At 49.4% G+C, this 27,882-nt stretch overlaps 1 protein-coding gene across 1 annotated transcript; it reads left to right on the forward strand.

Annotated features, from left to right (window-relative positions):
* On the forward strand, nt 1-27,404 carry EIF2B5 (eukaryotic translation initiation factor 2B subunit epsilon). The gene is made up of 16 exons (XM_056849663.1): nt 1-165; nt 7,593-7,717; nt 8,228-8,413; nt 9,531-9,708; nt 10,654-10,734; nt 10,908-10,985; nt 11,467-11,779; nt 13,239-13,384; nt 14,665-14,803; nt 16,464-16,565; nt 18,069-18,176; nt 19,066-19,156; nt 21,280-21,403; nt 24,341-24,466; nt 26,359-26,469; nt 27,338-27,404. The coding sequence occupies exons 1-16, from the start codon at nt 1-3 to the stop codon at nt 27,401-27,403; spliced, it is 2,139 nt and encodes a 712-aa protein (XP_056705641.1). The 3' UTR covers nt 27,404.
* The last annotated feature ends 478 nt before the right edge of the window (nt 27,405-27,882 follow it).

The raw sequence follows: 27,882 nt of genomic DNA on the forward strand, positions 1-27,882 counted from the left end.
ATGGCGTCCCGCGGTCCTTCAGCCAAGCGCGGGGGAGCCGCCGCCGGGCCCGGGGGCTCTCGGGGTCCCGAGCCCCAGGGGGAGCCGCCGCCTCCGCTGCAGGCCGTGCTGGTCGCCGACAGCTTCAACCGCCGCTTCTCCCCCATTTCCAAGGACCGGCCTCGGGTAAGCGAAGGAGGCCGGGCGGGCGGGCGGCTCTCTGCGCTCTTCAGGCGGCTGCTCCTCCTCGGAAGGCCTCGCGTTGAAATAAACGGTTTCTAAGGCGCCCCCGGATATATTATTTTTTGCTCCCTTATTGGCAACGCAGTCCGGTCTTCGGCATCCCACTGCCTTGTGGTAGAGCGTCTGCTCGGCGTGCGGAAGGTCCCAGGTTCAATCCCCGGCATCTCCAGTTAAAGCAGCAGTTCCCAACCTTTTCAGTATGGTGACCCACAAGTCCTAATTTACTTGGTATGATAACCCGTCCAAGGCCGGTCCAAGGTTTTTTTTTTTTTTTGGCATCCTAAGGAACCTTGTGTGTGTGTTAAGTGGCGTCAAGTCGCTTCCGACTCACGGCGACCCTATGAATGGAAGTCCTCCAAAATGTCCTGTCTTTGACAGCCTTGCTCAGATCTTGCAAATTGAAGGCTGTGGCTTCCTTTATTGAGTCAGTCCATCTCTTGTTGGGTGTTCCTCTTTTCCTGCTGCCCTCAACCTTTCCTAGCATGACGGTCTTTTCCAGTGACTCTTGTCGTCTCATGACGTGACCAAAATACGACAGCCTCAGTTTAGTCATTTTAGCTTCTAGGGTCAGTTCAGGACTGATTTGATCTAGAACCCACTGATTTTTTTGGCAGTCCACGGAATCCGCAAACATCTCCTCCAACACCACATTTCAAAGGAATCTATTTTCTTCCTATCAGCTTTCTTCACTGTGCAGCTTTCACACCCATACATAGTAATAGGGGATATAATGGCATGAATTAATCTAGTCTTGGTGGCCAGAGTCACATCCTTACACTTCAAAATCTTTTCTAGCTCCTTCATGGCTGCCCTTCCCAGTCTCAATCTCCTTCTAATTTCTTGGCTGCAGTCTCCCTTTTGGTTGATGGGAAGGAACTTTGGCACCCAATAAATTCAGCATTCCATTTTCTACAGTGGCTAACCAGATATCTTTGAGAAACCAACCAATCTTGTGCAAAGGGCAGATGGTCTCACCATGAACCCAAGCAAGGTGGCATTCTGACATATACTGTCCTTGCATATGTCTCCTTCTCCATTACTTTCTCTAAACCCCCCTAAAATTATACGAATCTCATTCTAGTAACCAGCAGGACACATTTTACTCGAACAACAGGTATATGCAGTGAAGAAAAAATAGAAGATACTATTTCCAGGGTCAGATCTTGGTTTCCAGAATACAAGAGAGGAATGGAAAGGGCAGGAGAAGCAATTGGGGGGGGGGTGGCCGGCAACCCACTTTCAGAGGCTTCACAACCCATTTTTGGGCCCCAGCCCACAGGTTGGGAAACAATGAGTTAAAGGAACCAGGCAAGTAGGTGATGTGAAAGACCCCTGCCTGAGACCCTGGAGAGCTGCTGCCGGTCTTAGTAGACAAAAATGACTTTGATGGACCGAGGGTCTGATTCAGTAGAAGGCAGCTTGTTGTGTTTATGTGATAATATTCAACGTCTGCACAGTGATTTTGAGTGTTTTTGCAGTTTCTCTTATAGGATGGCTTGCTGACTTTAGGCCAGATTCATAAGGCACTAGTCAAAATGAACACCGGTCTACTAGTCAATGGCTATTCGTCAAAATGAATACTGGTCATGATGCATACGCATTCTCTCCAGGATCAGAGGAGCAGGCCTATTCTGTTAGGTGCTGTAGAACACAGACATAAGAACATAAGAAAGGCAGTGCTGGATCAGATCAAGTCCAGCAGTCTGTTCACACAGTGGCCGACCAGGGTCCTCTAGGAAGCCCACAAACAAGACGACTGCAGCAGCACCATCCTGCCTGTGCTCCACAGCACCTAATATAATAGGTATGCTCCTCTGATGAGGCAGGATAATCCTGCTGCAGTTGTCTTGTTTGAGGGCTTCCTAGAGGCCCTTCCTGGTTTGCCACTGTGGGAACAGACTGCTTGATTGGATGGGCCTGGGTCTGACCCAGCATAGCTTTTCTTATGTTCATGCCTATTCTCTCCAATATCAGAGGAACATGCCTATTATATGAGGTGCTGTGGAACACAGGTAGGATAATGATGCTGCAGTCATCTTGTTTGTGGGCTTCCTAGAGGCACCTGGTTGGCCACTGTGTGAACAGACTGCTGGACTTGATGGGCCTTGGTCTGATCCAGCATGGCTTTTCTTATGTTCTTATGCTGTAATTGAGGGAAGTTAGCTGTGTATGAATGGCGATGGTCGCCCAGAGGCTGCTTAGTGAGCTCACAGTAGAAGTGAGTTTCCTGCTTCCTAGCTCATTTCTTAGATGCTGTGTTGTATCATTAGCTATAGCAGGTCTCGGCCTTGCCACTTCCACTGAAAAAGAATGATATGAAAGAGCTCTACCTGATCCCTTGGAGAGCTGCTGCTGGTCAGAGTAGGCAGGGCTGACTTCAGGAGACTGATGATCTGACTCTGTATAAGGCAGATTCATAAGGTTTGTTATTTGATGAGCTCTGTCTCGGAAGCTGAACTCTTTAACAATTCTGTCAGCTTTATTCACTGAGCAGCTGGAATGTTTGTGAACATTCTGTTCTGTCAGCCCAGCTCAGTCAGTTGGTTTCAGGCTTCATATCAGTTACTATATGCTACAGATTGTAGTCCTTTGTGATACTTATCTGTAAATGTTAAGGGAAGAGAAACTTGTTTCAGTCTTGCAGTAATCATTGATCAGGATATTTTGCACATTTTCAGTGCAGCTTAACAACAGACATTCTTTTTTTTAATGAACAGAGGCACTTTTCTTTCAGTTAGGGCACTGCATTGTGGTGGTGGGGAAATCTTAATCTATTGATTATCTGTCACTGTGTTATAGCAGCAGATTCTCTATGTAAAATGGCAGATATGGCTATATCACATTGATTGCATATATAGCTGGGCTTGCTTCATGGAATTCAAGGGGACTGTGGCTCAGTGGTAGAGCATCTGCTCGGCATGCAGAGGGTCCCAGGTTCAATCCCCGGCATCTCCAGCTAAAGGGACTGGGCAAGTAGGTGATGGGAAAGTCCTCTGCCTGAGACCCTGGAGAGCCACTGCCGGTCTGAGTAGACAATACTGACTTTGATGGACCAAGGGTCTGATTCAGTATAAAGCAGCTTCATGTGTTCAGGTAAGTCTCTAGCCCATCCCTTGTGGAGATAGGCCTTTTCCCTTATCTCTGGGATACCATAAAGTCCAGCGTTGCTCTGCAGAGGCAGGCAATGGCAAACCCACCTTTGTTCATCTCTTGCCTTGAAAACCCTACAGGGTTGCTATAAGCCAGTTATGAATTGATGGCTCATCATCATTGTTGTTATACCTATTAAAAATGCCCTTCCAAATCTGTTTTACACATTCTTCAGAATGATAGAATTGTGGGGATTCTTCCTGACTTCCCCAGGCCTGCCATTCTGCAAAAGTTGGGTGGGGAGCTATTATACAGAAGGCTCTAGAATATTAGTTTGCTGTTCAAAATAAAGTAGAGGCAGAGGAGTCTGGTTAAGAATAACACCCTTTTTGATCCTGCCTGGTTGCTACTGGGGAGGTATTTGTATGATCCATGCCTTCCAATGAAATTAGAAGAAGGGTTGGTTTTTATGTGCCACTTAAGGGAAACTCAGACCGGCTTACAATCACCTTCCCTTCCCCTCCCCACAACCTACCCTGTGAGGTAGGTGGGGCTGAGAGAGCTCTAATAGAGCTGTGACTAGCCCAAGGTCACCCAGCTGACTTCATGTGTAGGAGTGGGGAAACAAATCCAGTTCTTCAGATCAGAGTTCACCGCTCTTAACCACTACACCACGCTGATTCTCTGGTTAGTATGGAATTACTGGTTAGTATGGAAGATGCCTTTTTTTACAAAGGAGGAAAACATATTCTGGAGTACTCTTCTTCTGAGTCATTGCTGGTAGCCAAACAGGCTTTGGTAGATCGCTGTGACAATTAGCTTACCCATGCAGTTAACTCCTGGCGAGGTTTTCCCATTTATATCCGACAAAACTCCTTATTAAAAAGAGGCACCCGTGATTATATTGTGAAAAATACTGGGTGGGGCCAGGCATGTATCTGGGGAGGCTTTTAGGTATGAAAATGAAACCCATCAGCTCTTGAGCCTTGAGAATTTATTGCTGTTGAGCAGAGATTTGCAAGGAGCTGTGGCCCATGGAGAGTTTCCTGCAGCAGACGCCATTGTGCATTTGTTCTTGGATAAATCCTCCGCATTTTGGAAAAGTGGAATGCAAATACAAGCAGAGGCCGTAGGTCACTCTCCAACAAGACATTTTCAGAGGCCTATTCCATGACTGCGTGCGAGGAATTTGCTTGAGGAGAGAGATTGACCTACAGTTTTTCATGAATTAGAACAGGGGTGTTGAACTCATTTGTTATGAGGGCTGGATATGGCATAACTGTCACTTGGTCGGGCCAAGCCTCGGCTGCCGAGATCGGGACTTGGGGTGGTGATGGCTGCCTCGGCTGGCTTGCGGGCCAGATAAGACTCTCAAGGGGGCGGATCCGGCCCACGGGCCGCGTGTTTCACACTCCTGGGTTGGCAGATATGTGGCAACATCCTTTGGAAAGCTTCTGAGATGCTTGAAGAATATGGGTTGAAAAGTGTGGAAGACTTAGCGATCCTGCTTAGAAGAAGAGTTGGTTTTTATATGCCGACTTTCTCTACCACCTAAGGAAGAATCAAACCGGCTTAAACTCTCCCTTCCCCTCCTCACAACAGACACCCTGTGAGGTAGGTGAGTCTGACAGAGCTCTGAGCTGTGACTAGCCCAAGGTCACCCAGCTGGCTCCATGTGGAGGAATGGGAAAACCAACCCGGTTACCAGATTAGCCTCCGCCGCTCATGTGGAGAGTGAGGAATCCAACCTGGTTCTCCAGATCAGAGTCCACCGCTCTTAACCACTGCACCATGCTGGCTCTCCTTGTGAGTTTCACAAGGAGGGTGTCACTGCTCAGCAGGCCCTGCGCCGTCTAGTCCCCTCCTGGGCCTCAGAAGGAAGGGTTACAATGGCTTTCCTCGATGATCTTTTACTTTGTGTGAGAGTATACCGAGGAAGGAGGCCATTCTTCAGTGCAAGTTCTACTCATATTGTAATTTTTAACAACCTTAGGGTTGTTACACTGAAGATCTGGCTAGATGAGCTTAGGTATTCTCCCTCCCATTTCTTCCCACAGCTGGGGCTGCGTTATCAAGTTTCCTGCCTAGGCAATAGCGAAAAAAGGGTGCTTAAGTTTAGGCAAACTGTAAGCAGCCGTTCCTGGCAATAGTTTCATTGGGGTCTCTTGTCTAGACAGCGTGGAATGAAGCCATAAGGCGGGGGGATGTGTGGGAAAGCGGGCTTATTAATTGGTTTGTGTGCATTAATGGTTTGAGTGGGTTTTACGGTGAAGAAAAAAAACAACCACAAACCCAGACTGCGGTCATTAAAAAGCACTGGGGCACCAGAAAGTATTTGGAATGTTGTTTCCTTTTCAGCTTGCTTTGGGGGAGGGGGGGGGCTACCGCTGTCATGCGCTTTTGGGGTAATTTATGCATTTGCGTGAGAGAGGGGGGAACTGCACAATTGTTGCACATGGTTGCGTTGCCTCCCCACATTGAAGTGTCCAGTAGTTGTTGCAAGAGGGTGCCTTCTTGGGAGTGGCCGTGGCTCAGTGGTAGAGCCTCTGCTTGGCATGCAGAAGGTCCCAGGTTCAATCCCCGGCATCTCCAGTAAAAAGGATCAAGGAATAGGTGATGTGGTAAGACCTTTACCTGAGACATTAGAGAGCTGCTGCCAGTTTGAGTAGACAATGCAGACCTTGATGGACCAGGGGTCTAATTCAGCGTAAGGCAGCTTTATGTGTGTGTGTGTGTGTGTTTTTTTTTTTTTTTTGGTACTGAAATTTGAGCCTGCCATTGCCTGGGATGTTCTTTCAGCAAAGGAAGTCATTGGCAGCTGATCAGGGGAGCTTAATCCAGGTATTTATGTGTCTGGACTGGCTGAGACCAAAACAAGAATAGTTCTCCCCGCCCCAATGAAAGCATGAACTAAGAAAGTCCTAAGAAATGGCCGCTGCAGCAGAGCAATGTCATGGAGCGAGGCATCGAACATGATGCTGCAGGACTTTGAGCCAGTTTATGAATTGACCGTTAGGGCATGGATCTAGGTTTGATTATCCACTCCTCCACATGAGTGGCGGACTCTAATCTGGTGAACTGGGTTTGTTTCTCCACTCCTCCACATGAATCCTGCTGGGTGACCTTGGGCTAGTCACAGTTCTCTTTGAACTCTTTTGGCTCCACCTACCTCACAAGATGTCTGTTGTGGGGAGAGGAAGGGAAAGCTATTGTAAACTACTTTGAGACTCCTTTATGTTAGAGAAAAGGGGATTTATAAAAACCAACTCTTCTTTTTCTGTTTGGCTACAGTGTTAGATTATGTAACCTGGGACGCTCCACCACAGCCGCAGCCCCTCCCCAAACACACATGAAGCCCTTGCCATTCGCAGGGGATTCATTTGCAGAATTAGCACGAATAGCAAAATTCATAGACACTGGGTGGCAGGGTTCAGCTGCCTTCCAATAGTAACCCCCCAAAAATTTTTCTCACAAATTGAATGAGGTAATGATTGCAGTGATGGCGTGGTGGGAATAAAAACCAGCTGGAGACCGTATCCTGTGCTCCAGTTGCAGACTGTGAATAAGTGAAGCGGGTCGTGAGTTTGCAAATGGCGAGGGTCTGCTTCTATTCCTGTCGGTTAAATGACCAAAGCGTAGGGCGGGAGAGACATTCTCAGGGTTTTCTCCATCATCTTAGAATCAGAGTTGGAAGGGACCACCAGGGTCATCTACTCCAACCCCCTGCACAATGCAGAAGAATCACAACTACCTCCCCCCATACCCCCAGTGACCCCTGCTCCATGCTCAGAAGATGGCCAAAGATGCCATCCCTCTCATCATCTGCTTAAGGTCATAGAATCAGCATTGATGACAGATGGCCATCTAGCCTCTGCTTAAAAACCTCCAGGGAAGGATTTCTTACCACCTCCTGAGGAAGCCTGTTCTACTGAGGAACCACTCCAACTGTTAGAAAATTCTTCCTAATCTTTAGACAGAGACCCTTTTGATTTAATTTCTAAGTTTATTCAAAACACAATCTTTTTTTATTGCGTTTTGGATAAACTTAGAAAACAACATACAGCTTTTCAAGCTTGGCTGAGATGTAAGAGAAGAGCCAAGTGTTTCTCTAACAAAAGGGTCCAGGGACAATTGAGTGGTGTGGGCTCAGTAAAGTTGGGTGGAAACTGGGGAGCAGGAGGTTACCTTTTCTTGTGGTTTTCCTAGCTTTTGTGTGCCGTGTGAGCAGAATCTGTGGAATATGGCCTTGGTGTTACGCTGTTCTCTCCCTGCTTCCCTAGGCTCTGATTCCTCTGGCAAACGTGGCCATCATCGATTATACCCTGGAATTCCTAACTGCGACTGGAGTGGAGGAAACATTTGTCTTTTGCTGCTGGAAGTCGGCGGAGATCAAGGAACATGTACAGTAAGGGCAGATGTGCTTTTTGAAAACCCAAATAGGGAGTATCCTCTCTTCCATTTTTCAATCTGTCTAAGCCAGTGTGGTGTAGTGGTTAAGGTGTCGGATTGGGAGCAGCTTCAAATGTGGGCTGATGCAATCACAACTGAAATCCTCTATGCTGTTTAACGATTACTAAAATAAGAACACCCCAAAATACCCTCCAAGTCTCCCCCCCCCCCGCAACTCTGTGGAAGCTTGCCTTAAAAAAAGAGAAAGCTGGAATTTGCTGTCTTCTGCTCCAGTGGCTTGTTCACGCGTTCTCTGCATGAATTTGGCTATACAGAGGGGGCCACGTTGAGGAGAGGCTGTGGCTGAGTTGGCAGAGCATCTGCTTGGCATGCAGAAGGTCTCAGCCTCAACCCCCAGGATCTCCAGTAGGTGATTATTGACATTGAAAGAAATCTTAAGGAGGAACTTCACTGGGTGTGACGCACATGACCCGCTAAATTCCTTCCTGCCTGTATTCCTTGCCAGGAAGTCCAAGTGGTGCCGCTCGACTTCTCCAAACACCGTGCGGTTCGTGACCTCCGACCTCTACCGTTCGCTTGGGGACGTACTGAGGGACGTTGATGCCAAGTCTCTTGTTCGTTCCGACTTTGTGCTCGTCTCCGGAGATGTGGTGTCTAATATTAACATTTCCAAAGCTTTACAGGAACACAGGTTGGTGCTTGGGAGGATGGGAAACAACCTCACCTTTGGAACTTCCTATGTATTTCTTTGTTTATTGAAAAATTTATATCCCACCTTTCCTTGTAGTGCAAGGCGGCTTACAGTGATGGCTAAAACATTTCCTGTTTAAACAAATATAGCAAACCCCAAATCTCCTCCCCCCCTTAAAAGACGTCTGTCATTCAAACCCTTAAAAAAAAAAAACAGGCCTTGCATCACCTCTTGAAGATCTCCAGGAAGGGGTCACCCCTCACTTTTTCAGGGAGCCCATTCCACAGAGCCAGAGCCATGGTGGAAAAGGGCCAGGCTCTAGTTGATGCCAGACGGGCCACCATAAGCAGTTGTGGTAGCTAAGAGATGGCTGCCTGATGACCAAAGTTAGTTCACAGGGACATATGGAAGGAATCATAAAGTTGGAAGGGACCCCAAGGATCATCTACCCCAGTGGTTCCCAAACTCTTTGGGCCACCGCCCCATTGGTTCCGCAAACTCAGCCCAGCACCCCCTACCCTATCCAACGACACAGTTGAAGGGGCCCACCTCTCGTGCCCCCATGCTGTCACCTTTGCCTCTTAGTGCCCCCTTAGGTAATCCCACCGCCCCCCCAGAGGGTGATACTGCCCACTTAGGGAACCACTGATCTAGTCCAATCCCCTGCACAATGCAGGAAATTCACAACTACCTCCCCCCCGCACACCCCAGTGACCCCTACTCCATGCCAGAAGATGGCCAAAAAAAAAAAAACCCTCCAGGATCTCTGGCCAATCTGGCCTGGAGAAAAATTGCTTCCTGACCCTGAAGTGGTGATCGGCATTACCCTGGCCATGTCAGAAAGGACCATGAGAGCCAAACACTGGCGCAACCCTTCCTGCACTCCCTCTCATGATCTGCCTAAGTTCACAGAATCAGCCTTGCTGACAGATGGCTATCTAGCCTCTGCTTCAAAACCTCCAAAGGAGGAGAGCCCACCATCTCCCGAGGAAGCCTGTTCCACTGAGGAACTGGAAGTGCTTCCTAATGTTTAGCCAAGAGCAGATGGTCTTATAGGAATCGTGTCTTCCTCTGATACATCAATTAAAATCTCTCCTTGTTCTTCCTTCCTGGTTAGGGCGCGGCGCAAAGCAGAGAAGAACGTGTCTGTGATGACAATGATTTTCAAAGAGTCTTCGCCGTTTCATCGGGCCAGATGCCAAGAGGACGATGTCATCCTTGCCATGGACAGCGCAACAAACCGGGTCCTTCACTACCAGAAGACGCAAGGGCTGAAGCGCTTCCGGTTTCCCATGGTGGGTGAAGCGCAGAGCCAGTATCAGATGGCTCAGCCAGAAGCATTCTCCTTAGAAGCAGCATGGTGTAGTGGTTAAGAGCAGTGGTTTGGAGTCATGGACTGTAATCTGGAGAACTGGGTTTGATTCCCAACTCCTCCACATGAAGCTAGCTGGGTGACCTTGCGCTAGTCACAGCTCGTTTAGAGCTCTCTCAGCCCCACCTACCTTACAGGGTGCTGTTGTGGGGAGGGGAAGGGAAGGTGATTGTAAGGCTGTTTTATTCGTCCTTAAGTGGTAGAGAAAGTTGGCATATTAAAACCAACTGTTCTTCAAACACTGCATGTTGCAATTGGCATTTTCTCAGTCACTTCCAGTTTTCTCAGCTTCCAGTTGGGCGTTGCGAGGATGGGCGTCCTTAATTAAATTAGTTGTCCTGTGCTTTCCTTCCTGGTCTGGAATTTGTTCCCCCACTAATTGCTGCTGCTGATGTTCAGCCCTCACCCTCCTAGTGAATCCCCTCCAGATTCTTTCTTTGTTTCCCCTGTCTTAGAGGTCTTGAACAATAAAGCCATTAAAAACTTAAATAAGACCCATCTCTAAAAACACCTCCAAAAAATGGGCATCAAAATAAGTACGCTGAGGGTCAGAGTCCTCTAGGAGGAACTGAATCTTTTGCTCCAAAGTTGCTCGAGAAAATGCGGACCATTTGTGAAAACATGGCGTAATCCATTTTAGCCCAAGTTGGTACATGTAAGGACAATGCAGAAGGATATGCACCAAGAAGGATATCCACCAAGGATATGTACCAAGAGGGCAGGGACACAGCTGGTCTGAAAAAGAGATCCTTAGCATACGGCCCCGCAAAACCATTGAAAAGGGCCCTCCGGATTCTCTCTTTGACACTGTCAGATGATGGAATTGGTTGCAAGGTCTTAAGTGATTTTTTTTCTCTCGTCTTTCCAGAGCTTGTTTCAGAGCAATACAGAAGACGTGCAAGTACGGCACGATCTATTGGATTGCCACATCAGCATCTGCTCTCCTCAGGTGCGTTCCGACCAGAGCTGCTGATGGGCACGCATCGGCATTTATTTATTTATCTCCCGCTTTTCTCCCCAGTTAGGACTCAAAGCAAGCTCACTTAAGGGAAAGACTTTGAGCCACCGCATTCTCTTATGACTTGGGTTTTGTCCTCACCGCAACTTCTCTTCTTCTCACAGGTGGCCGAGCTGTTCACGGATAACTTTGACTATCAGACTCGGGATGACTTTGTGCGGGGCCTTTTGGTGAACGAGGAGGTAAGCTGGTGATGAGGGAGGCCGGCCGGCCAGCGTAGAGGAGCTGTGAGGCTGGGCACTGAAGAAGGTGTATACGGAAGGGGGACAGGCTAAGCCTGAGATTATAGATAGCCAGGAGTTCTGAGTGTTGCAGATTGAGAGCCAGCATGGTGTAGTGGTTTGGAGTGGCGGATGCTAATCTGGTGAACAGGATTTGTTTCCCCACTCCGACATATGAAGCCAGCTGGGTGACCTTGAGCTAGTTACAGTTCTGTGAAGAGCTCTCTCAGCCCCACCTACCTCACAGGGTGTCTGATGTGGGAGGGGAAGGGAAGGAGATTATAAGCTGGTTTGATTCTGCCTTAATTGGTAGAGAAAGTCGGCATATAAAAAACCAACTCTTCTTCTTCTTAGTCGTAGCAGCAGGTAAAACAGTCACCTATTCTCACTGGGAAGCAGGTGCCGCGATGGGTCTCTTGACGAATATCTTGTGGTCCTCCAGGTTCTGGGCAACCAGATCCACCTGCACATGACGTCGGAAGAGTACGGGGCCCCCGTCTCCAACCTGCTGATGTACGAAGCCGTATCCTCCGATGTGATCCAGCGCTGGGTTTACCCGCTGACGCCGGAGATGAACTTCAGTGACAACGAGAGGGGGAGCTGCACCCATTCCCGCCACAACATCTACCGGGGGGCGGAGGTGAGCCTGGGCCACGGCAGCTTGCTGGAGGAGAACGTCTTGATCGGGCGGGCAACGTCCGTCGGCAACAGGTGCTCCATTACGAACAGCGTCATCGGCCCGGACTGCAGGATAGGTAAGTTCCACCCGCAAAGGGGTTTTCCATCGGTCCTTTGAATATGATACAAAAAGAGGCGACGGACCCACTCCTTTGCGAATCTGCCTGACCGCTTTTCTGAGGTGCTGCTTCGGGTGCACTTGTTGCCTCCTTTTCCTTTTATTTCAAGCTCATCCGACCAAAGATCTTGAGCGCAACATACATAAGACAAAAACAAAATTTACAGCATCATAGAATGCTAAAATATTAAAAAGATACATAAGATTAAAAACAAAATTTGCAACATCATAGAGTGATAGAATGTTATAAGTATGGCTTTAAAATCTTGGAATTCATAAGTTATTTTAAAATTACAAATATAAGAATAGATAAATATCTTCATAGGGAGCAATATAGACAGTACATTGATAATATTTCTGTTTAGCACATGATTTAACGTTATCTTGACTTTAAAGACAGGACTATTTCCCAATATTTGGCGACACCTCTAGTTATTTCTGGGTCCGTGTCTCCCATCAGTAATGAAACCACCCAGGGGTCAGCAGAAAGATGATGTTTTGATAGGAGCAATCCAGAGGGCCCTGGGTGCAGACCATTGATCACAAAGTAATAGAAGGTGATCTGTTTTCTCAATTGCTCCTGATGCACCAGCACACAGCCAATCTGGGAATGGAGTTTTATCAAATCTGCCTCTCAGTTCAGCTGTCAGCAGAACATTCAATCTGGCGAGAATAAAAGCTCGCCTGTGGCTAGGAAGCCCCTGTTGTCTGAGTTTAGGCAGTTGGCAACTTGGAAGGCTTCAAGAGGGGACATGTTCATGGAGGAGAGGGCTGTCTATGGCTGCTAGTCAAAATGGATACGGTCATGGTGCATACCTACTCTCTCCAGGATCAGAGGAGCCAGCGTGGTGTAGTGGTTAAGAGCGGTGGTTTGGAGCGGTGGAGTCTGATATGGATAACCAGGTTTGATTCCCCACTCCTCCACTTGAGCGCCGGAGGCTAATCTGGTGAACTAGATTTGTTTCCCCACTCCTACACATGAAGCCAGCTGGGTGAACTTGGGCTAGTCACAGCTCTCTCAGCCCCACCTACCTCCCAGGGTCTGTTGTGGGGAGGGGAAGGGAAGGTGATTATAAGCTGGTTTGATGCTTCCTTGGTATAGAAAGTTGGCATATAAAAACCAATTCTTCTTCTTACTTAAACACATTCTATTATTTTTATTGATTAACAGCCATATAATCAAGGAATACTTTCCATTTTTCATAGAACTCGGAGGTTGATCTGTTATGCTCTAAAGATGTTAAAAATGGCTAGGCTTTATTGACACATTTATGGTCCATATGTAGGCAGCTCTGCATAAACCACTCTTGAGTCCTCTTTCTGGAGTAAAGAGGTAGTATAGAAAATGTTTTAATCTTAAGAAACAGACAGCAGTTCCGTTCTACATGTTTTACATGCTTTGGCCGGCCATTTGGTAGGTGACGAGGTCATTCTAGATGGGGCGTTCCTCTGGAGCGGGGTCCGCGTCGGAGACCATGTGAAAATCCAGCAATCAATTGTCTGCGATGAGGCAGAGGTGAAGAAAGGGGTAACGCTGAAGCCACGCTGTGTCCTCACTTCCCAGGTGTGTTTGAAGAGCTGCTGCCATGCTTTGGTCTTAGAAACATAGAGCTGGAAGGTACCTCAAGGGTCATCTAGTCCAACCCCCCTGCACAACCCAGGACATTCCCAACGCCCCCCCCCCCCAATTTCCCAATGATTCCTGCTCTAAGCCCAGAGGAAGGCAAAAACCCTCCAGGATCCCTGGCCTGGTGGAAGATTCCTTCCTGGCCCCAAAGTGGCGATGGGCATCCCTTGGGCATGTAAGAAAGGGTCACTAGAGCCAAATGCCGACTCATCCCTTCCTGCCCTCCCTCTCATGATCTGTCTTGATCTCACTGTGACAGGACAGTGAATAAAAAACCCCTTTTCCCTCCAGGCACCCCTGTCCGCTCTTGTTATGCTGGGATGGCCTGGGGCTAGTCCGTAACTCCATCTCTGCTGACCATCAGCGAAACGAATGAATGAATTATGGCCAAAGACCAGCACAAGAATAGACACAACACCAGACACGTGTAACCATCAGCAAATGGAAACGACTGCAGTCATTGTGACATACAGTTTGGACACTGGGGAGTGTTGCCTGTGTGTATTGTCAATTCTGCCACACAGCAGAAGAGACAGTCTGGTGTAGTGGATACAGTGGCGGACTAGGACCTTGGGCGACCCGGGTTCGAGTCCTCACTTCTGCTGTGGATGTGCACTGGATGACCTTGGACCCATCCCAAACTTTCAGTCTGGCCTTAGAATCATAGAGTTGGAAGGGACCACCAGGATCATCTAGTCCAACCCCCTGCACAACGCAGGAAATTCACAGCTACCTCCCCCCCATACCCCCAGTGACCCCTACTCCATGCCCACAAGATGGCCAAGATGCCCTCCCTCTCATGATCTGCCTAAGGTTATAGAATCAGCATTGCTGACAGATGGCCATCTAGCCTCTGCTTAAAAACCTCCAGGGAAGGAGAGCTCACCACCTGCCGAGGAGGCCTTCCTCACAGGGTCATTCTTGTGAGAATGAAGGAGGGGAGGATGAGGTTCTAAACTGCTTTTGAGTCCCGAATGCGGGGTGAAAAGCGGGATATAAATAAACCAGTGAAAACGCAAGAAAGAAATGACCCGGTGGATTTTTTGCTTTGCTGCCTGGACTATTTGGCTGATCTGTGTGTGTGTGTGTGGGGGGGGCTTCCATTTGATAACCGAGTAACCGGCTGCCCACACAAGCGCTCTGGGAATAGAACTTGGTGTTTTCCATTTGCTAGAGCAGCCCGAGCTGACGGAGGTAAAACGTTGCTTACTTTCCAGGTGGTGGTGGGCCCTGACGTCGTCCTCCCGGAAGGCACTGTCATCTCCTTACATCCCACCGACGAGGAAGAGGAGGACGATGACCAGTTCAGCGACGATTCCGGAATGAATAAAGAGGAGAGCAAGGCGAAGCTAAAAGGTGCATGAGGTTTGGGTCTGTCTCGATTAGCCAGTTTGCAGAGGTGTGTCACCCCCCACACACACACCTTGGGCTGAATTCCACCCCCTTCCTAAGGGTCTCCCGATCCTCCAGAGTTGCTTTGCTGGAGATTGCAGTGAGATGTGGCAGGAATAACCAATTCTGGTTATTAAAAGCCAGCCGAGGTGATCCCATCTCGCGTGATGGGAAGAGAAGAATGTGGATTAAAAATTGACAGCAGGGGTCCCCACGTGAACCCATGAAGCTGCCTTATACTGAATCAGACCCTTGGTCCATCAAAGTCACTGTTGTCTACTCAGATCGGCAGCGGCTCTCCAGGGTCTCAGGCAGAGGTCTTTCACATCCCCTATCTGCCTGGTCCCTTTTAACTGGATATGCCAGGGATTGAATCTGGGACCTTCTGCATGCCAAGCAGAGGCTCTACCACTGAGCCACGGCCCTAACCCTTTTGAGCCTGTGGGCTGCTTTGGAATTCTGACTCTGGACGGTAAGCGCAATCACAAAATGGCTGCCACAAGAGGCGGGGCCAACCACGAAATGTCAGGGAGTGGGGTCATGCGTAACTAATGGCAACTGCAGCATTTCAGGCAGAGGCTCTTTAACAGGAGTTACATTTAAAAATGCCTTTTTAAAATGAACGTACAGTTTAAACGCATTGCCTTGCATTATGTCCATCTTCAGTTATACTGTGAGGATCTGTCTGCTGTGGTGGCAGCTGCCGCTGAAGCAACTTCTTGAAAATTGGCACAGCCAATCGGAGGCCCTGTTGGGCAGAAGCCCCCCCCCCCCCGCCCCTGCCCATGTTGTTAAAACACTTGGCAGGCATCATGGTGCACATGGGTGCCACACTGGGGAACCCTGATCTGCAGTGTTGTTTTTCGAGTTTGAAGGGGGGCTACCTGGGTCAGTCCCGTCCCCCCCAAGCACGAGACATCCGTTACCTTCTTGGGCCACGAGCGTGAGCTTGGCTGCTGGCTGCGCAGGTGATAAACATCGCCTTGTCAGCGTTGGTGTAGGGGCTAAGAGCAGTGGTTTGGACGGTGGACTCTAATCTGGAGAACCGGGTTTGATTCCCCACTACTCCACATGAGCAGCAGAGTTTGATTCTTCCTTAAGAGAGGCAGTGTGGTGTAGTGGTTAAGTGCGGTGGTTTGGAGCGGTAGACTCTGATCTGGAGAACTGGGTTCGATTCCCCACTCCTCCACATGAACGGCGGAGGCTAATCTGGTGAACTGGGTTTGTTTCCCCACTCCTCCACACGAAGCCAGCTGGGTGACCTTGGGCAAGTTACAGTTCTATTAAGAGCTCTCTCAGCCCCACCTACCTCACAGGGTGTCGGTTGTGGGGAGGAGAAGGGAAGGTGATCATAAGCTGGTTTGAGTCTCCCTGAAGTGGTAGAGAAAATCGGCATATAAAAACCAACTCTTCTTCTTTTTCATAAGTGGTAGTGAAAGTTGGCATATAAAAACCAATTCTTCTTCATTGTCTTCTTATCGTCATGCTGCTGATACTCAGGAAGGAGCCACACCCATGTGGCGCATCAGCACCCTTAATTTACCACCCCTAACCTGTGCCCCCTTGCTTTGGACTGCATGCCGTGAGGTCAGCTCCAACCAGCGTCGCTGCCGTCTCCTTCTAGGTTACAACACAGTGGAAGTCGGCTCAGAGGGCAGAGGTTACCTTTGGAAAGCAGACAGCGAGAACGATGCAGACGAAGAGGAGCAGAGGCAGAGTCTCTGGGGTGAGGGACGAGAGAGCGTGGCCGAGTGGGGGTTAGGCCCGGACCTGTTGATGGGTCAGCACGACAGTCGAAAGAGGGCACGTAAATGTGAAGCAAGCCTCTTACACGGTTCCTCTTGTAATGCATGGGGATTTAGCAAGAATGCAGACAGGGCAGTGATCTTCCTTGTCTGTTCCTGATTTGCCTTGCTTTTAAGGCCGCCTCCGTCGCTCACGAGTAGGCAGGAGCACTCAAATGTGCGTGACCACAGGTGGGCGGGTCGACATTCTCCGCAGGCATGCCCCAGAGATGGCTCTCTTACCCGCAACCTGGTGTGTGCCCCAGAGACCGCACCGTTCTACAAATAACAATCCCCTGGAGGTCCCTGACCCAAGGAGTGTCCGGCTGGCCTCGACCAGGGCCGGGGTCTTTTCCACCCTGGCCCCTGCCTGGTGGAATAGCCTTTCTAATTAGACCCGGGGCCCTGCGGGGCCTTAGGGAATTCTGCAGGGCCTGCAAGACTGAGCTACTCTGCCAGGCTTATGGTTGAGGTCAGCTACGGTTCTTCATCAATTGCTGGCCTCCCAACCCCCCCTCTGCCCCCGGTCCCCTCTGTAGATCATTGTTGTGGGTGCGTTAGCTGATTATTCTGCTGTAGTCAGCGTGGTGTAGTGGTTAAGGGCAGTGGTTTGGAGTGGTGGACTCTGATCTGGAGAACCGGGTTTGATTCCCCACTCCTCTGCATGAGTGGTGGAGGCTAATCTGGTGAACTGGATTTGTTTCGCCACCCCTACACATGAAGCCAGCTGGGTGACCTTGGGTCAGTCATAGCTCTCTTAGAGCTCTCTCAGCCTTACCTACCTCACAGGGTGTCTGTTGTGGGGAGGGGAAGGTGATTGTAAGCTAGTTTGATTCTTCCTTAAGTGGTAGAGAAAGTCGGCATATAAAAACCAACTCTTCTAGTCTGCGCTGCAAAGTGCGCCAAAATGAGTTTTTATGGGGCAAGTTTTTATTTAAGAATATTCTTAATGTTTGGACTATGTTGTGCGGTTCCCTGAGCCCGGCGTTTGCTGGGGAGGGCGGGATATAAATTTAATAAAAGAAATAAAAACCGGTGGTTGTTTCCCAGATCAACGGCAGGCGTCCAGGAGGAGTACAGAAAGAAGCTTCCTCGCTGGGTGGCTCCCTAGGTTTGGAACTCGAAGTTGCTTTTTCACACTCTCGATTGGGGGAGGGGGGGCTACGGCTGCTTGTCTACATTGAGTTAGAAATAATCTCTAGCCTCCAGTTAAGAGGAAGCAGCTGCAAATCACGGGCGTAATTCCATTCAAAAAATCAAAATAAGTTTAACTTACTTTGCGGAGAGTTGTAGCCGGCACGTCTTATCTCGCCACCATGTAGAGTTGCTTTCTCACACTCGATGGGGGGGAGGGGGGGGCTATGGCTGCTTGTCAGAACTTGGGGAGAGGAGTTGGCCAGAACTAAAGCTTTGGCAACGCCCCTCCCCTCTCTGTATTTTGCCAGGCCCCGCTTTAAGCGCGGAAGAAGAAAGCGAGACCGAAAGCGACATGAGCGAGGGGTCCGAGCATTCAGGGAGCCGGGCAGCTTCCCCTCAGCTGGATGATATCAAAGGTGTGTAGCTGACGTTCCCGGACCCACAGTTAGCTCTGCAAGGGGTCATCTTCCTGCGTCGCTTCTGGGGGGAGGGGGGGGGACTTGGTCCACAGAAAGTTGCTGCTTTGGCCATGGGGTTTTGTGAACCCGCAACCTCACAACCTGGCCCCGAATGCTGACTAACAGCCCCTTCAGATTCCAGGCGGGCAAGGCGCTGTTCATTTAATAATAAGACAGAGCTTTTCCTTATCTCTCCAGGCTCTGTTTTGTTTCTGGGGGGAGACCCACTCACTATAGGGTTACCAACCTCCAGGCTGGAGATATCCTGCTGTTGCTGAACTCCAGGTGACAGAGATCAGTTCCCCTGGAGGAAATGGCTGCTTGGGCAATTGGGCTCTATGGCATTGAAGTCCCTCCCCTCCCCAAACCCTGCCTTCCTCAGGCTCCGCCCTCCAAAACCTCCCATCAGTGGCAAAGAGGGACCTGGCAGCCCTAACTCGCCAGCAAGCACGGCCCGAATAAAAGTATATTTTGGAGAGAGTCTCTCACTTCACAACAAGCAAAGAAAACCGTCCAATTTCCAAGTAAAGAGCTGTCTAAAGAAAATTTTTTTTATGCCAAGGCGAAACTAATGCCTTATCACTTCCCCCACAAATCAAGGCCAAGCAATAAATTAGCCTCGCAGCTGCTAGATGAGCACTGCATGCATGGACTCCACTGAGAGGCCCCGTTCGTACCATCTTAAAGCCAAAACAAGCCTGAGTAGACGCACAGCGCTTCCACACACTGCCCCCCCGCAAAAAAAAAAAAAATTGGGACCTGATGCCGGTTGCAAATGCCAGTTTTCCTCCCGTGCAGGCTGGCGTTGCTCGCTCATGATCTTAACCATCTGTTGTTTTTGCCCCAGTCTTCCAGAACGAGGTGCTGGGAACTTTGCAGAGGGGAGAAGAGGAGAACATCTCCTGCGACAACCTGGTTTTGGAGATCAACTCTCTGAAGTAAGGCTGTGTTTTCTCAATCCTTTTGAACTGTGTGGGGTGGTGGTTGGGGGGCTATGCCTGTATCTTTCCAGCCTCTCCCCCCAATCCCCTCGGTAGACAAGCATGCAGGATCCTTACCCGCACCTAGTATAAAGATCTGTGGCCTAAGGAGAGGGCTAGAACAGAGCGTCTTGGACTCCATCCTAAAGCCATCTGGGGAAACTCCGTATGGGTCCTCCCTCTCATAGAATCGTAGAGTTGGAAGGGGCTGTACAGGCCATCTAGTCCAACCCCCTGCTTAATGCAGGATCAGCCTAGAGCATCCCTGACAAGTGCTTGTCCAGCCTCTGCTTAAAGACTGCCAGTGAGGGGGAGCTCACCACCTCCCTAGGTAGCCGATTCCACTGTCGAACAACTTACTGTAAAAAACATTTTCTCCTAATATCCATCCGGTATCTTTCCGCCTGCTATTTAAACCCATTATTGTGAGTCCTATCCTCTGCTGCCAACAGGAGCAGCTCCCTGCCCTCCTCTAAGTGACAGCCCTTCAAATACTTCAAGAGAGCAATCATGTCCCCCCTCAACCTCCTCTTCTCCAGACTGAACATCCCCAACTCCCTCAGCCTTTCCTTGTGGGGCTTGGTCTCCAGGGCCCTGATCATCCTTGTCGCTCTCCTCTGCACCCGCTCCATTCTGTCCACATCCTTTTGGAAGTGAGGCTTCCAGAACTGCAGCTTTGTGTAGTTAGCAGTGTTTGGACAGCTGCGGTGCTGTGTTTCTTCTGCTGGAAGGGAAGTAACTTCGGCTTGGCCTGCTGTGGGATCCTTTCTATCCTAAACATCTTTTGCCTTGCATTTCCGCGGTGTCCTGCACTTCTTCCACCTTAGAGTCTGAGATACACTGCTGTAAAGGATCCTGCGCACTTTCATGTGCAATGTACAACAATCAGAGCAGATTATATAAAAATGCCAGAACTGGGTTATAGAAAAGTAAAGGTAGTCCCCTGTGCTAGCACCGGGTCACGACTCACCCATGGGGTGGCACAGAGGACTACCTTTACCTAGTATGAACTATACAATCCTGTTGAGAAGATCTGTCCATTTTAGTAAAGCTACCCATGTGGTGGCAGTGGAGGAAAATGCCACCAAGTTGCAGCCACCTTATGGTGACCCCATAGGGCAGGGGTGGGGAACCGTTTTTCCACCAAGGGCCATTTGGATATTTATAACATCATTCGCGGGCCATACAAAATTATCAACTTAAAAATTAGCCAACCAAGCCCCAAGCAGGCAGCTGCTCCAGATGACCCCTTGGTGTGGGCAAGCAGGCAGGCATCCAACCGATAGTGCACTTGCCCACCTGGTGGCACAGGATGGTCTGTTGCACCAGCCGGGCGTAGCCATCCAGCCGCACACCGGAGTTGCTCCTGCCCCGCATGGTTGGGGCTGGATTCTACAGCTGGCTCCTGCTACCTCCGCCTGCAGGGATGAAATGAAGACACACTGGCTAAGAACTCACCCCCCTCCCCGTGCATTCTGGCCCTGCCCCCTTTAACCCCTCCATTGTCACCACTTCCACCCCCAGCCCTCTTGTAGTACAGAGGGAATATGTTTCTACGTGCCCCAGGTGGGAAAGGGTTAACACAGTTTCTTGGGCGGTCCTAGCAGCTCCATAGCTAACGACTCTTCTGCAAAGGGGGAAAAAGGTTATTTTCCAGGGAAAACAAACTCACATCTGCCCTGAATAGAGGCTATTCCGGTCCGCGGGAGGGGGCGGATCACCAGTCTTCAATCCTTCTGATCTAGAGATCTGCCAGGACCCACGAAGGGCCAGACCAAATGATTTCGCAGGCCTCAAACGACCCCCGGGCCTGATGTTCCCCACCCCTGCTATAGGGTATTCGAGGCAGGAGACAAATAGAGGTGGTTTGCCACGGTCTGCCTTTGCATAGCAATCCTTGTTGGTCTCCCATCCAAGTACTAACCAGGGCTGACCATGCTTAGCTCCCAAGATCTGACGAGATCAGGCTAGCCATCCAGGTCAGGGTGTACACACGGCGCCGAAATTCCAGGCAGGCAACACGTTTTCTGGAGTATACGAAAACGGAGAACGTCCCATAATGCCATCATACCTTTTTCCAGGTACGCATATAACATTGGCCTGAAGGAAGTGATGGAGGTGCTCAGCAAAGTGGTTCTGGAGTTCCCCCTGCAGCAGATGAACGCCGAGAAAGATCCCCAGCACTACTGCATGTTGGTAGTCCCTGTGAGTAGGCCCCTCTACCTTGCTTGACTCCGTGTCTGTTTTCATTTCTCGGGTGTTGGTTTTCTTTCTTTGGAGACGGGCGGCGTTCACTGTTCCACAGTTACTGGCCTGAGCCACGAACGCGCTGAAGACCCACTGCCAGATTGTTGCTAAAGCCCAAGGATCCTTGGCAGGGAATCATAGTTTTCCCTAGTGTAAACCATGGGAAGAGCCCTGGTGGTCCGGACCAGTGGTTCAGCATCCTGTCTCACAAACTGGCCAACCAGTTCTTCTGGAGGTCTAGCAACAGGGCATAGAGACTGAGGCCTTCATAAGAAAAGCCCTGGTGGTTCAGACCAGTGGTCCATCTAGTCCAGCGTCCTGTCAGACTGTGGCCAGCCAGTTCCTCTGGAGGTCCAACAAACAGGGCGTAGAGGCTGAGGCTTTCATAAGAACATCAGAAGAGCCCTGTTGGATCAGACCAGTGAGGGTCCATCAAGTCCAGAATTCTATCTCTCAGAGTGGCCAACCAGTTCCTCTGGAGGTCGAACAACAGGGCACAGAGGCCAAGGCCTTCATAAGAACATCAGAAGAGCCCTGCTGGATCAGGCCAGTGGTCCATCTAGTCAAGCATCCTGTCTCACACAGCAGCCAACGAGTTCCTCTGGAGGTCCAACAACAGGGCATAGAGGTCGAGGCCTTCCCCTGATGTTGCCTCCTGGCACTGAGATTCAATGGTTTCGTTGCCTTTGAAAGTGGTTCCCTTTATTCACCATGACTAGTAGCCATTGATAGGCCTCCCAGGAATCTTTCTAATCCCTTCTTAAAGCCTGTGGCCATCACTACATCCTCTGGCAGCGAATCCCACATTTTAATCACTTACCGTGTAAAGAAGGATTTCCTGTTGTCTGTCCTGAAGGAAATACTTGTTTAACACAGCGAGTGATCAAAGTGTGAAATTCACTGCCAGAGGCTGTAGCGATGGCCAGAGGCACAAGTGTATCTTCCTGTGGTTTTCTCCAGACTTCATGAGTTGTGAACAACAGGGCCTTGGATCTCTACAATCCATCCCGATTTGTGCGCCCTTTAAAAGGCACTGAAGTCTGTGGGAGAGCCCCATGGCACAGAGCAGTAAGCTGCAGTACTGCAGTCAAAAGCTCCATTCATGACCCAAGTTTGATCCCTACGGAAGTCGGTTTCAGGTGGCCGGCTCAAGGTTGACTCAGCCTTCCATCCTTCCGAGGTCGGTAAAACAAGGACCCAGCTTGCTGGGGGGTAAAGTGTAGATGACTGTGGAAGGCAAGGGGAAACCATCCCGTAAACATAGTCTGCCTGGCAAATGTCGGGATGTGACGTCACCCCGTGGGTCCAATTTTTCGTTATATGCCAGAGACAGAGTAGTGTAGTGGTTAGCATTTTGAGGTAGCATCTGCGAGACCCTGGTTCAAATCCTCTCTCCACCATGGAAGCTTGCTGGGTGACATTGGACCAGTCACACAGTCTCAGCCTGGCCTACCTCACAGGGTTGTTGTGAGGATAAAATGGGGAAGGGGAGAACGTTGTAAGCTGCGTGGAGTCCCCATTGGGGAGGAAAGTGGAATATGTATGAAAGTAAATATGCCGAAGAGCCCCGTGGCGCAGAGTGGTAAGCTGCAGTATTGCAATCCAAAACTGCTCACGACCTGAATTCGATCCCAATGGAAGTTGGTTTCAGGTAGCCGGCTCAAGGTTGACTCAGCCTTCCATCCTTCCGAGGTCGGTAAAATGAGTACCCAGCTTGCTGGGGGTAAAGGGAAGATGACTGGGGAAGGCACTGGCAAACCACTCCGTAAACAAAGTCTGCCTAGAAAATGTCGGGATGTGACATCACCCCATGGGTCAAGAATGACCCGGTGCTTGCACAGGGGACCTTTACCTTTTACCTTAAATATGCTGATCAACTGCAGGCTTAGTTAGACGTTCTTGCCTCTCTGATGTGTCTGATAACAATGCAGGGTTTCAGTAGGTTCTTCTGTGTTTGCTTTAAAACCTTAAATTGCTTTTACTTTTGTTCCTTGTACATCTTAGATGTTAGCAGAAATGTAATTCATGTAAGGCAAAAATTAGAGAAGCCTTTTTTGTGTGTGTGAGATTTTTCAAACCGGGACAACTTCTTAGAATTTGGATGATTTTCCTGTGGAGGCGTGCTACCTCGAAGTTTCTTGTACCTTGGAGTTTATGGCTGGAGGGGGGATCAGAATTTTCTCAAATAAAAATATGTGTTTTTGCTGGAATCCCAAAAACTATCTGCTCATATTTAAGCTTACACAATAAACAGATCAGCCTGCTATAACATCAAGATAACTGGAAAAAGGAGACCACTAAAAATAAAGTTTCGTTCTTATGAGGCTTTTTATAACGTATCGGGTCACTAGCAAAGAACTTCTCCCTTTCTTTTGGGCATTACTTCAGTCTCCAGTGTATAACCTGATAGGCGTTCTTGTGGAGAATAATCGTAAGAGGAGAAGGGAGCATGAGGTTTGTATAATTTTCCACTTCCAGTCAGCAAAATGTGCAAATTTTACAATACCGCAAGGCCTGCGAGAGATATTCTCGGCTAAAGCTGATGTTGTCATTGGCTGCCGAGTTTTTAGAGAGGAGCCTAGCTGGGGTCCGGCGGGACCGTGAGTTTGAGTGTATTATCAATTGTGGACATTGCTAGAGATGCCAGTAAAAAGTCCCTGTGTTACTCTGCCAAGACGATTCCAACTTCTTGGCTACTCATATTACTCTCTCAGGAAGGAGCTGAGTTTCTTCTGCCTTGTAAATGCATAAGCATTTTAATCTTTGCAACTTTTTCCAGCAATTTAACAATGTCAATGTCGGGAGCTCCTGCCAGCACATCTGGACGCAAATAAGATATATTTCATGATGTTTCAGCCTTCTTGGTTCTTTCTCTCCCCCCCCCCCCCACGACAGCTACTGAAAAACTGGGCTCCGGTCTTCAAGAACTACATCAAGCGGGCGTCGGATCACTTGGATGCCTTACACGCCATCGAAGAGTTCTTCCTGGAACACGATAGCCTGTGCATGTCCATGGCCAAAGTAAGCTTGACAATTGGAATGATGCATGTTTCCACCGCAGCTTTCGATGTCTGGTCCAATTCCAGCTCTACCAGCGTGCAGTTTTCTTTCATACCGGACAGGGGAGAAGCGTTCACGTGCCTGTCAGCAGGAGCTTAATAAGAAACTTATTCTTGCCAACTAGATTGGAGTCCAGTAGCACTTTAGAGACCAACAAGATTTTGGGGGTAAGCTTTCGAGAGGCAAAGCTCCCTTTGTCAGATGCCAAGTTTGACTCCCGAAGGCTTATACCCCATAAAAACATAAAAGCCCTGCTGGATCAGACCAAGGTCCATCAAGTCCAGCAGTCTGTCCACTCAGTGGCCAACCAGGTGCCTCGAGGAAGCCCACAAACAAGACGACTGCAGCAACATTATCCTGCCTGTGTTCTACAGCACCTAATGTAATAGGCATGCTCCTCTGATCCTGGAGAGAATAGGTATGCATCATGACTAGTATCCATTTTGACTAGTAGCCATGGATAGCCTTCTCCTCCATGAACATGTCCACTCCCCTCTTAAAGCCTTCCTGAAAATTTTGTTGGCCTCGAGGGTGCTGCTGGACTCGAATGTAGCTATTGTAATGCAGGCCAACGTGGCTGCCCTCTGAAGCTTATTCTTGCCAGTCATCGATGGGTATCTTTATTGTTACAGTCAAAGACCAGCATATATACAATTTAAGCTTGTTATAAAAAGAGAAAAACTACAAAATCAAAAACTAAAATCCCTGATTGAATAAATAAGCTAAGGATAACTATATAGCTGTGATAAGTGGATTATACAAACCTGATTGGATTAGGTGTGATATGCAGAGGGGTAGCAGGCATGGAGAAATCAGCATTGGTAATGAGGCAGGAATCCCAGATCTCTGTTAAGTCCAGGAGAATGCCTTGTCTTGAGCTTCACCCACAGAATGAAGAGTGTTGTCTCTCTGTTGCTGCTCTTTCACTCTTGGTTGAGAGCCGGGGCCTTTTTGTTTCTTAACTGAACGCCTGCAATGGAAGCAAGGCAATCCATCGCTCTCCTCTCCCCGCCCTCCCACAACATATTTTTGCCTTCTGGGTTTGGCAACTGGAATTTGCTTGTGTTTAGGAAGGAGGCCAAGAATCCCTTTAGGGACCTTGACTGTCTCAGCAGCCGATGAACCATTTCCTTCCACCGGAGCAGGGGAAGATGGCCAATTTCCAAAAATAGTTGCTCTACCTGTTGCTCACTGGTCTCAATAGTGTGTGTCGGGGGGGGGGGAGAGATTGTGTGCTAGCAGCATCCTTCAAAGGCTCAGAAATGGGTTCTCCACGCAGCTCCTTACTGTGCTCCTCTTGCACTGTCTTCATCCCAGAACCTCCCTGCTAAACCTCCCAAGACTCGGAAACTCCCTTGGGGAGGAGCGGGGGCTCAGCGGCAGAACATCTGCTTTTTATGCAGAAGGTCCCAGGTTCAATCACTGGCATCTTTCATTAAAAGGACCAGGCAGTAGGTGATGTGGAAGACTGAGACCCTGGAGAGCTGCTGCCAGTCTGAGTAGACAGTACTGACTTGGATGGACCAAGGATATGATTCAGTATAAGGCAGCTTTGTGTGTGTTTGGAGAGGGGATGTGGCTCAGTGATGCAACATCTGCTTGGCACAGTGTTCCAGGTTCAATCCCTGGCATCTCTCGTTAAAAGGACCAGGCAATAGGTGATGTGGAAGACCTCTTCCTGAGACCCTGGAGAGCCACTGCCAGCCTGAGAAAACAATCCTGACTTGGATGGACCAAGGGCCTGATTCAGTATAGCTTCTTATGTTCAGTTGCAGTAGCCTTCTTGCCAGGAGAGGTACCCCGAGAGAGTTGACACCCTCCCCCCAGAGTCTGAATCATTTCTCCTCTTGCAGGTGCTGATGACTTTCTACCAGCTGGAGATCTTGGCAGAAGAGATGATTCTCACCTGGTTTTCTCAACGGGACGCATCTGAGAAAGGCAGACAGCTTCGTAAAAACCAGCGGGTGAGACTTTCAGGGTGGGGGAGGGGGGAAGAGGCCTTTCTCAGCTGCTGTTCATCATGCAGCCCGGTGTACACTCCAAGAAGGCTGGGTGCTCCTTGGAGAGCTTTACTAGAGACCAACTATCTGGGGCTTACGTGTGGATAAACATGCCTTGCGAATGTCAGCTGCGTTCCACAGATCAGGACTGCAGCCTTCGTATGTCGGCTGTTGTGAGGGTTGGTTTTACCACACCCCAGCATCATTCCTCTGCCTGGCCCAGGCTAGCCTGACCTCATCATGGGCCAGATAAGAGCTGTCAAGAGGCCGGATCTGGCCCATGGGCCTTGTGTTTGACAGCCCTGCCATAGAGTTTTCAAGGCGAGTGAAAAGCAGAGGAAGGTTGCCATTGCATTCCTCTTATTTGGTGGTCTCCATCATATTCCAACCTTGATACGTCATTCCCCCCCCCCATTTCCCACTTTCTCATCTCTTTATCTCCCTGTGTGCCTTGAACTGTTGACAGTCTGAGAGAGCCAGCATGGCGTAGTGGTTCAGAGCAGTGGTTTGGAGCGGTAGACTCTGATCTGGAGAACCGGGTTTGATTCCCCACTCCTCCACCTGAGCGGCGGAGGCTAATCTGATGAACTGGATTGGTTTCCCCACCCCTACACCCAAAGCCTGCTGGGTGACCTTGTGCTAGTCACAGCTCTCTCAGCCCCACCTACCTCACAGGGTGTCTGTTGTGAGGAGGGGAAGGGAAGGTGATTGTAAGCTGATTTGATTCTCCTTTAAAGTGGTAGAAAAAGTCGGCATATCAAAACCAACTCTTCTTCTCAACCGCCTTTGCTGATGTTTGCCTTCTCCCATTACATCTTGATCGTTTCCTCAGCTTCAGAAGTTCATCCAGTGGCTGGAGGAGGCCGAAGAGGAGTCATCGGAGGGAGAAGAAAACTGATGTGGGGCTGCCGTCCGTAAGAGAAGCTTGTGCCGCCCGTCCGGGAGGAAGGCAGGGCTGCGGCGCCAGGCCACGGTCAAAGGGGCCAGAGTGGGAGCGAACCCCAGTGCGTGGCGTGTGGGACCTGCAGAATCCGAGTGGCTGACAATCCTGTTGTCGTTCGTTATCGTGCTTAGCTCCTACCCCTGGAACGGCACGTCCTGCAGAAATCACTGGCAGGGAAGAACCAGAGACCTGTATATGTTCAAGATCTTTTTCTTGGGGGGGTGTCTGTGTATAAATATACATATATATATATGGTGATGTATAATAAGCTATCCATGAGGGGTGGGGGAGCTTGCAGCTGACGTAGAAGGTAACAGAGGTAAATTCGTACAGGTTCCATGTCAGCCTTCGCTGTTGGGGTCTGAACCACTCTGGGATTTTTATTTTAAGGTCCGGTTGAGGCCAATTTTATTTGAAGCCCTTGACTTTCCCCG

The sequence above is a fragment of the Euleptes europaea genome, chromosome 5 (assembly GCF_029931775.1).
Source record: "Euleptes europaea isolate rEulEur1 chromosome 5, rEulEur1.hap1, whole genome shotgun sequence".
Lineage (NCBI taxonomy): Eukaryota > Metazoa > Chordata > Lepidosauria > Squamata > Sphaerodactylidae > Euleptes > Euleptes europaea.

What these genes read in the sequence shown, in the direction of transcription:
- EIF2B5 (XM_056849663.1), top strand. Translation starts at nt 1, where the DNA reads ATGGCGTCCCGCGGTCCTTCAGCCAAGCGCGGGGGAGCCGCCGCCGGG. An exon ending in CGGCCCGGACTGCAGGATAG is followed by an intron (nt 11,780 to 13,238) that starts GTAAGTTCCACC and finishes GCCATTTGGTAG; the next exon opens with GTGACGAGGTCATTCTAGAT. An exon ending in AGCTTCGTAAAAACCAGCGG is followed by an intron (nt 26,470 to 27,337) that starts GTGAGACTTTCA and finishes TCGTTTCCTCAG; the next exon opens with CTTCAGAAGTTCATCCAGTG.